Source organism: Euwallacea similis, chromosome 36 (genome assembly GCF_039881205.1).
Source record: "Euwallacea similis isolate ESF13 chromosome 36, ESF131.1, whole genome shotgun sequence".
In the NCBI taxonomy this organism is placed as follows: Eukaryota; Metazoa; Arthropoda; class Insecta; order Coleoptera; family Curculionidae; genus Euwallacea; species Euwallacea similis.
In genome coordinates, this window is record NC_089644.1 from 1,188,814 (window position 1) to 1,198,288 (window position 9,475).

The window sequence follows — 9,475 nt, forward strand, 5'->3', positions numbered from 1 at the left end:
TGAACATTTTGTAATAAACTTTGAAAAAACATGAATTCATGTTTGAATAAATAAATGCCTTAAAATTTTAACTTTTTTTATACCTACAGGTACTTTAAAAACAGGGGAAAATTGCATATAATCCTAATTCATTAACAAATACAGTTTTTATATCAATTTTCTTTTAAAATCATCTACATGAGTTTGTATAGAATGCCTTCTACCTTAAAAAACAGGGTAAAATCTTTGAAAATTTTAATTTTTAAATATACCTTAAAAAGATGGGAATATCTTTGCTTTTTAAATACAGGGTGTTAGTGAAATAACTTTCCTAAATTTAACCAGTGATTAAGAACATCATTTTGAACAAAAAAGTTCCGTAAAACAGGGATCGTAAATACAATCATTTCCCCGGAAAATCAAAAAAACATTTTGTGAGAATTGGCAACGCCGTGTCATATTTATTTCGTTTCCACACCTACCTAAGTAGCCGTATGAAGTGGGTCTCTTTGGGGTGCTTTGGGGCGTTTTTCTAGGTATGGTAGGTTTTACAGTACATAATTAACAAAACGCACTAAATTCATGAAATAAAAAAATTATGTGATTCTTATTTTATTATTTTGAAAAGCCATTTACCTTGAAATTATTGTTAGCATCTTCAATTAGCTTAACATGTCACGTTACACATTTTACACTACTCACATCATACTCAAAAACACAAATTTATGATTGTTTTTGCTACATTAAATGTTCTAAATGTTCACCATTTGAGTCTATACAAGGTAAAATATACGATATACAGGGTGGTCACTTTTACGACGCATTCTATGGGGATTTTCGAAACGGTTAAAGATACAAGGTTGGTTAAATGGAGAAAAAGTTTCGTATTATTATGCTCTGCAAAAAGCTGAAAGCAACATAGGAATATCCTATGTAATTACTAAGATATCAAAGAAATACCAAAAAAGTCAATTTTCTTTTTTTGTCTATAACTTATTTATTTTTTATACAATCATTTTGAAACTTGGGTGTTCTATATTTTCCGTCAGTGTCTTCAATATGGAAAGGTAAAAAATATCCTAGACCTACTAGTTTACGTGAAAATAATACCAACTTTCGATTTTTTTATGGGCGCCATATTGGATTTTCGCATTTTTGAAAAACACGAAAGATTTCCATTTCGGCGAGGTGCAATACAAGGGTTTTCTGAACTACAGTAATGTTCGCTTATAACGAACCCCAAGGGACCGTAGTAAATAGTTCGTTATAACCGAAGTTCGCTATAAGCAATAAATGGTGTTATGATTGTTTTTTTAATTAATACATAACTCACTTTATTTACATACATATATATTTTAAAAAAGTCAACAAGTAACATTCTTCAACTAGTAACCAATTTAAATAATACATATTTGTTAAATTTAACAACACTTTTTAGGAATTAGAAAGAAAAAAATCGCTAATTTTGGTTTGTTTTATTGTGGTGAAATGAATTTCATTTATATGTAATTCCACATGGGCTATTCCATCGAGAACATTTTGTGGAGTATTTCGCGATTGAAGAAATTGACGAATACTAGAAACATATCGAAGTGCTTCTGTGGTTGTAGGAACGGATATTATTTCATTATTCTCATATGCTGCATCTTCGTCTTCCTCATCATCATCATAAGTGTCAGATGCAGAAGACACAGACGCAATAATGGCATTATCGTCTAAAAACTCAACGCTCACAAGATTGTCATCCACATGAACAAATTCATGAAAATCGTTGTTGGTTTGAAGAAAATCCTCTTGAATATCGGTTTTATTTTTGCATTGATTTTTTTTAAGCCATTCGACTAATGGTAAGTCATCATCTGAATCAAAATTCTCATTTTCGAGAAAACCGGCATGTCGAAAACAATTTCTAATCGTTTGCTTTGACACCTTTTGCCATGCCATATGAATAAAGCGTATTGCATCCAAAAGAGTAATAATAAATTTTTCCTTACCACTATCCATACAAGATATCATTTCCGAGAGGAGGAGTCGTCGATAATGACTCTTTAGACTATGGATAACACCCTGATCCATGGGTTGTAATTTAGAACTAGTGTTTGGTGGCATAAACACTAACGTAATCCACATCAAATTTTTAACATCGGGATGAGCCGGACAATTATCCCTTCATCCCATTCACGTAATGCATTTATAAAAATCTCTGAATTCATCCATGCCCTTTTATTGGACTTATAAGTTACTGGCAATTGTACAATATTCTTAAAACATCTAGGGTTTTTAGATTTTCCAATTACCAATAACTTTCTTTTTTCGGATCCTGTCAAATTCGCTACAACAAATATAGTGATTCTTTCTTTGGAAAGCTTTCCACCTTCACAGGTTTGCCCTTTAAACTTTAGTGTTCTATCAGGTGTAAGCTTGAAGAATAAACCGGTTTCATCTCCATTGAAGATGTCCTCATCCTTAAAGTTTGACCTAATTATTGGCCATTTGTTTTGCAGCCAGTCATCTACAATGTTCATATCAACTGAAGTCGATTCTCCAGCAATTCTTCCACTCGTAATATTATGCCTTCTTTTGAACCTTTCGATCCAGCTTCTATTAAATTTCGGTTCCTGGTTTCCGGACACCTTACTTGCAAAATCTTCAGCTTTTGATTGTAATATAGCACCGCTAACAATTGCGTTATTATTTCTTTGTTGAGAAAACCATTTTAAGAGTCTTTGGTCAACTTCATAATTATTGGGCTTTTTGATTTTTTTTACATTTGAATGTTGTCCACTTTCGAAGGTTTTTAGGATTGTTTCTTTATTTTTCCAAATTGTTGCAACCTAAAATTACATATGTATAGTCAAATTTTAATTCGTATTAATACTATTTCAAATTACATAATTTATTACAAAGCCGGAAAATTACTGGAATAACAAAAAAAAATATCTGTGAACATTGCATATTTTATTGTTCTTACCGTTGATTTACTTAATCCCATTTCTGAACAAATTTCGCTCTGTTTGGCATGTCTCTGCAACCGTTTAACAATGTCATATTTACAATTTAAAGTTAAAGCTTTACGTTTTTTTTTTTTAATGATATAACTCATGATTTTTTTAACGAACGAATTCTTTGAACGCTATCAATATACTGGAACAACTGTGTCGTTTGTGTCAGCAATTTGCTTCATACGATTTTGGACTTTCCCCGAGAATTGTTTACTTTTCTTCTTTGGGATTTCGGTAAAATCCCGCGTTAAGTTCGTTATAACCGTAAAGTTTTTCTATTCTTCTAAAAATTTAAGGTTCGTTATAAGCGAAAGTTCGTTGTAAGCGGGTTCGTTATAAGCGAACATTACTGTATATATAATTATACGGGTACTCCTTGTTGAACTCTTTTGAACAAGGTTTAAAATTTGTTCTTCGGTTTCAGAACCAACTTTTCGTTGTCGACCTCGTGTCTTTGATAAGAATGAAGAATAACGCTCCCTGTATCCAGAAGATTTTGGGAAAGTTGCACAAATGTTTGTCGAGCTGAAAGTTTTCTTTCTGGATAAGGATTACCGTAAATGCATCCAGCTTCTCCAGAATTTTGTGACGCCTCTTCATAAATCGAAAGCACGTCGCGTACAGAATACATTGTCACGTAGGTACTGTTAATAAGTCGGAATAAAATCACTTAAAGCTCGCCCAAATTAACTTTGCGGATAATCTGTTACGTGTACCGACAGAAGATGCATTCAACGAGACCGAAATCACACTAAAATATTAAAAGTATGGAAGGACATACAGCCCATGACAAATTTGAAAAATAAGGGTGGTTTTTGTCTTGTCTCTTCTCGATGGTCCCTAATGGGCTCCGCGTGTCCACGGCGCCAGGCGTCTTTGCCCATTTTTTGCTATAAAAAACAATCATAACAAAAACCAACTTCTCTTCCTCGGTCACGTTCAGTGCGGCGTTGCCACTTACGTTTTTTCCGCTTAAGTTATTAATTAAATTTTCAATTGTTTTTAACAATGTTATTGTTGAATAATTTTAAGTTTTTTTGTTACATGTCAAACAACCAACATGTCGTCTATATAGAATTATACTGTCGTATGTACATTTAACCTGTATCAGAAACAATGAGGTCCAAATATTTAACTTTACTTATTTACTACAAAACTTATTCTTGTTACAAAAAAAGGGTTAAATAAAATCAATGAATAAGGAATTCGCAAATTTAATATATTTATTGGAACATAATTTTAATAAAAGATGAATAACAAAAAATGACTCCTAAATCACATACGACTTTATAACTGCAAAGTGAGAGTAAAAATTTACTTAACACACATACGACTTTGTTACATTAATTAAGTTTAAGGGTCTACAATTTTAGGATGTTTGAGAAATATTCTCTATCCAACTTGGGCATCCATTTGAGCATGGATTTAATGGCTGCTATTTTGTTTTTATTTAATGGGTTGGATTTTACTGCCATTTTAGGAATTTTTATCTTGATTGTAAAAGGTTGTCTCGTAGAATTATAATTTCTAATTTGAACCGTCTCCCACGAGCAGTTTTGATTATGTGATTTTTTATATCGTAAGTAAAAAATATTTGCACATGAAAAATTTAACTGGTTAACTTTTGAAAATGGAATACTTTTGTAATTGTAAACAACACAACAGGATTTTAAATTAAAAAAGTTTTTCGCAGTCATATTCAGTATTTTAAAAGGTTTCCTAGCGGAAACCTTTTTTAATAGATGCATGAGAGATAATGGCGAGTAATACTCTGCCTTCGATAATACTTTTTCAATGCAACTGTGTACATTGTCAATTTCCTGAATACAAGAATGACCTGCTGTTGAAAATTTCATTGTTATTGACTGGACTTACGGGTATTTATATAGGAAGTATATAATAGCATAGGACATTAGGGAATTCTTGTTCTGCGGAACTCAACTATCGCTCCATAATATTAGGTTTCTCAAATCTGGATGATCTTCAATGACATTTTCCAAAATCTTAAATGTTCAAACTTCTAAGTTTAAGTCCTGCAGTAATGTGGACAGTTCCGTTTCCAAAATCCTCCGGTACATTTCACCATTCGAATTGCCTTCAATTATGTGAGGACCGATAAGTTACTGGCAACGATTCCACACCATACGTGGACAGTTCAAGAACGCCAGTGCTCAACTGGCCGAAGCCAATGCGGATTTTCAACACTCCAGTAATGCACGTCACGCCTGTTAACTATACCATGATGTGTAAACGATGACTCGTCAGAGCCGTTGTTTAAATTTGAGACACAACGGAAAGAATTGGGACTTCGGTCTGTCTGTACAGAAGCCCCCTCGCAACAGTCTAAACGATTTTGAAAGTCTTCCTCGTGGAGCTCTCAGTGTAAAGAGACACGATAAGGACGAAACTTGTGCACCCTCAGCATTCTGCACACACTCATATGAAAAATTCCCGATAATCTTGATATTTCTCTTGTGCTCACTTGGGGATTAAAAACCACAGCACCCAACGCTTCAATTTGATTGTTTTCTCCACACACAGCAGACGGGCGACTTCTTCTCTTCCGATTTACAGTCCCTTCGTTAATAAATGTTTTAATCGCACTATAGAAAGAAATCCGGGATCGTGGTCTTTAGGGAAAACACTGAATATGGAGATTGACAGCATTGTCTAAAAGCCTATGAGCTTCTCCACACATTAAAATCATTTGAATTTTCTGGTCTACGGTCAAGTGTTTCATCGTGAAGCAGTATTAACAACAGAACATTTAAAAGTGGATGTTTTATTCGTTTGCTTATTGTTTACTTATTACGTTTTATTACCATAGAATTTCGTTTGTCCCATAATTTTTTAAATGAAGGTTGCCGTTTAAGATGTGAATTGAATTTTGTAAATTACAGTGTTTTCTAGCATAAATCGAAAAAAATATTTTGGGCAATTTTTAAAAAATTTTCAGCTGTATCATCCGAATCCGTAAAAGAAATGGGGGGTGGTCGTTTGAAATTAAAAAGTTAACCCTCACCCTACCCACATGAGGGGCGGAGGGGAACCAACTTTAGCACCGATACATTTTCTCCTCAGAGCGATTAAAGTTTGATACTAAACATTTTTTTAAAGGATGCTTAATATTCGAGATACTTCCATATTTCGTGTTAAATGTTACACACTGTATTTCGTAATAAAAATGTTCAGCTATGGGCATGGACTTGCCGATGTGAAGGTTATGAATTTGGGCAAATTCACGTTCAATCTCGGTCGTTTGGTGGTCCTATTCTCCTTACGACACTAGAAATTCAAGGAAAATTTAATTTCCAACAATGCCAGAAACTGTTAAGAGATGCGAATATTTACGCAATTTACCATCACGTAAAACGTATATTTATGTTATTAACGATTAGCTCTACATTCTGTGGGATTAAGCGGTTTTATGTCAATTTGAAGAAAACCTTCCGACAAACAATGTTTAAAGCGATTGGCAAAACGATCCTAAACTATCAGCAATGTAATTGGGCTTTTCTTTCCTCGACTCGTCCCATGGCTCAAGGTGCGTTTTCTGGCAATCTCCAGTCAGCACCACGCAAGTTTGGAAGCCGGCTTGCACCCCGAACGCTATATCTGTCTGTAAGCTACGTAAAAAACGATCAAAGGCCAAACTTCTTGTAGCAGCCGTCACTTACTTGTCTCCGATGATTAGAACCTTGCCAGGGTCGGTTATATGAAATTTTGACGAGATCGTGCGTTTGAGAGCATTTCCAGGTTTAGCCATCGGCACCGCCTTCTTCTTGGTCCAGCGTTCCATCGCCTCTATGTAAAATTTCGACGCTGAAAATAATAGTATTAACCCAAATCGCCGAATCACAGCTTAAGCTTGGTTTAATTAAACCCGACCCTCGTCAACTTTGTCGTCCGCGGTTGTGTTTAGCACAACTAAATTTGAGCCACGATCGAACATCTTGCTCTCAGAAGAGCACTTTATTTTAAAATGAATACGCTTACAGATGAAATAAAAATGTTCGTCAAATGGAACTGTGTCGTCGCTGGTTCCACTTAGGATTTCGACGTTTTCTAGGTGATTCAGCAACGTTTGGGCCACTTGCAAAGCTCCGAGAGAGCAATTGAAATCCAGGTCCAGGTACACCATTCCAACGTCTTTGCACGCTTTCAAACTTTTTAACGATAAGTCCTTCATGGCAAAAGCTCTGTCTGCAAGATCTTCGGTGCATATGTCCTAAAACATTGGTGTTATTTGCTCCCTTTCCCTCCCTCGAATGCCAAAGGAGGGGCAAACCACGGCGAACGTCACGGCAACGACTGAGGAAAATTTGATTAGAAACTTTTCTGTTTTTCACGTCTCATCGAATTGACGGAAATTCGAGTCTTTTTCTTAAGGCGTGCAGTGTTTGTTTTGCAGGTGTAAATTTTCAAGAGCGCAGCGTTACGCAGTACGCACAGCACTCATAAAGAAACCTTAACCCTTAACTGGTATCGTGGGGTCGTAGCGGACCCCAGGTTTCCAATTTATTGTGAAAAATCGTAATTATTAGCAACACCGCCTTAAGCTGCACAATTTACAGTCACCTGAAGTCAGTTTAGGTATGTCAGTTTTACGAAATCTAGTTTAAGCCTGTTACAAAGTGGGGTCGCATTCGACCCCAGAATACCAATTACGTAATGGGAAATTACGATACCAGTTAAGGGTTAACATACTTAAGTGACTAGTTTACCTTATATTCGATGACACTGTAGCCCGCCTCCCTGAGAAGCCGTTTCGGGCATTCGGGAGAAACGGCATAAATTTGTTTGTTGAAGTTGACGTTTTTGAGATACCGAACGAGAGTCGTGCCCGGTGTTACTACATCTTCAGCTGTAGCACTTATGCCCAATATCGTTAAATGTTCAGCAAACTCTTGCGTCGATAGCATAGAATTGTTGGTGACGAATGCGATTTTTTTGCCCAGCTTCCTTAACTTGGCCACTGCTTCGACGGAGCCTGGGATGACAGTTTTTCCCCGCACCAGAACACCTTAGAAAAGCATATTAATACCAGACGATTCACTTTTGCGCGAGGCTCTTTGCGCGTGTGAATTGTTCATTTCTTCCTGCTGATAAATTTTCTAGGAAAGAATCGAGACTTACTGACCATCAATGTCTAGTAATACCGTGTCCACAGAATCGAATAACTGTCGGATTTCTTCGTCTGACTGTTTGCAGATCCACACTAATTTGGACATGACAAAATTCCGTCGTGTTAATGTAGAAACGTGACAACAAACACGGCAAGAATCGGATTATTGCTGTAACGGCAGTGAATGGAGCAGCGGCAGCAATAATATATTTTTAGCGGGAGATTATAACGATATCGTTAAACGAAAGCGCTTTCCACGTTCGTCACCCCACTACAGATGGCCTTTTAGTTAACAGACGAACGCCAATGAACCGTTGCGGTCGCGACAATGAGTTTTCCTATCTGGTTTGCATTTGCGGCCGGAATCCGATAATCTTGCACACGTCAAATACGTGAAAGTGTGTAAAAATGTTATTTTCTTTGTCTCTTAATTCTTAGGAAAATACGCTTTAGCATACACATAAGTTATGTTGAGTGTAGGTTTAATTTTCGAGTAGTTTTTAGTATTGAAACAAACGGTTTGGTAAAGAGATTTTAATGACAAAATTAATGATACAAGGTGTCTAGTCGCCAAGAATACCGATTCAGTTCTGTCCCTTTCAGAGATCCGATTCGTAATCGGAAAAACAACATAAAGCTTAAAAGCGATACGCCGAATATCCCATTCAGCGTCTAATAAAATGTGAACGTTAGCACAACACATATGAGTTATATTTTACTAAACGAATGTCGTAGGTTTTGGTTGGTGGGAGTTAGTGATTCAAAATTCCTGGATTTTGGGGCTTTATTGCTGTGATGTGAACAGGTTGAAAGTACGAGCGAATCTAACGAATCTCACACGGAAAAAGTTTCTAACCGATTAATCGTCTTTGGTACTTCTATCGCGCCGCTATCAGTTTTATGGCCGAAGCGGCACCCTTTGATCCAGGCTGCTGATGCAGCGTCTGCCTGCAAGCCTCTGCCTCTGAGATAATATGGCATATGTAGGTTGTGCCTATATGTACAGAAACGTGGCGTGTAACCACATAAACAGAAAGTGCTAATATCCATATTTATCTGCGTATGTTGCGCATCATAAAATATATCGTTCAAGATGATAATCGCAAACATGTTGTAGTGCGGCCTTAGCGGCCTTAGCGGCCTTAGCGGCAAGTATTCGGTGCCCGTAAAGCATAAAACGAAGAATTTTTTTCAAGCTATTTAACATTGAACGATATACAGGGTGATTCGTTGAAAAAAGTTTTCATCGTTCCTATGATTCCCAAAGCTCGTTTGTGTTGTCTATCTGCGTACCGTGAAAAAGGGTCAGATAGAAAACTTTACATTTAAGGTTTTTTATATTCTTCAATAGGCAAGTGGGACTGATCAA

At 36.2% G+C, this 9,475-nt stretch overlaps 3 protein-coding genes across 3 annotated transcripts; all 3 read right to left on the reverse strand.

Moving 5' to 3' along the window:
• Nucleotides 1-1,413: 1,413 nt before the first annotated feature.
• On the reverse strand, nt 1,414-2,088 carry LOC136418609 (tigger transposable element-derived protein 4-like). Its single transcript, XM_066404712.1, has one exon. It carries the CDS (start codon nt 2,086-2,088, stop codon nt 1,414-1,416), a length of 675 nt encoding a protein of 224 aa, XP_066260809.1.
• Nucleotides 2,089-2,108: 20 nt separating this feature from the next.
• LOC136418610 (tigger transposable element-derived protein 4-like) lies at nt 2,109-3,082 on the reverse strand. The gene is made up of 2 exons (XM_066404713.1): nt 2,951-3,082; nt 2,109-2,813 (listed from the first exon to the last, which is right to left on the reverse strand). Exons 1-2 carry the CDS (start codon nt 3,080-3,082, stop codon nt 2,109-2,111), a joined length of 837 nt encoding a protein of 278 aa, XP_066260810.1.
• A 3,315-nt stretch (nt 3,083-6,397) lies between these two features.
• Nucleotides 6,398-8,251, reverse strand: LOC136418701 (uncharacterized). The gene is made up of 5 exons (XM_066404856.1): nt 8,122-8,251; nt 7,706-8,004; nt 6,978-7,209; nt 6,659-6,803; nt 6,398-6,607 (listed from the first exon to the last, which is right to left on the reverse strand). Exons 1-5 carry the CDS (start codon nt 8,210-8,212, stop codon nt 6,445-6,447), a joined length of 930 nt encoding a protein of 309 aa, XP_066260953.1. The 5' UTR covers nt 8,213-8,251; the 3' UTR covers nt 6,398-6,444.
• Nucleotides 8,252-9,475: the final 1,224 nt, after the last annotated feature.

What these genes read in the sequence shown, in the direction of transcription:
- LOC136418609 (XM_066404712.1), bottom strand. Translation starts at nt 2,088, where the DNA reads ATGCCACCAAACACTAGTTCTAAATTACAACCCATGGATCAGGGTGTT.
- LOC136418610 (XM_066404713.1), bottom strand. Translation starts at nt 3,082, where the DNA reads ATGAGTTATATCATTAAAAAAAAAAAACGTAAAGCTTTAACTTTAAAT. An exon ending in TGGGATTAAGTAAATCAACG is followed by an intron (nt 2,814 to 2,950) that starts GTAAGAACAATA and finishes ATGTAATTTTAG; the next exon opens with GTTGCAACAATTTGGAAAAA.
- LOC136418701 (XM_066404856.1), bottom strand. Translation starts at nt 8,212, where the DNA reads ATGTCCAAATTAGTGTGGATCTGCAAACAGTCAGACGAAGAAATCCGA. An exon ending in GGTATTACTAGACATTGATG is followed by an intron (nt 8,005 to 8,121) that starts GTCAGTAAGTCT and finishes TGCTTTTCTAAG; the next exon opens with GTGTTCTGGTGCGGGGAAAA. An exon ending in ACAGTGTCATCGAATATAAG is followed by an intron (nt 7,210 to 7,705) that starts GTAAACTAGTCA and finishes CCAATGTTTTAG; the next exon opens with GACATATGCACCGAAGATCT.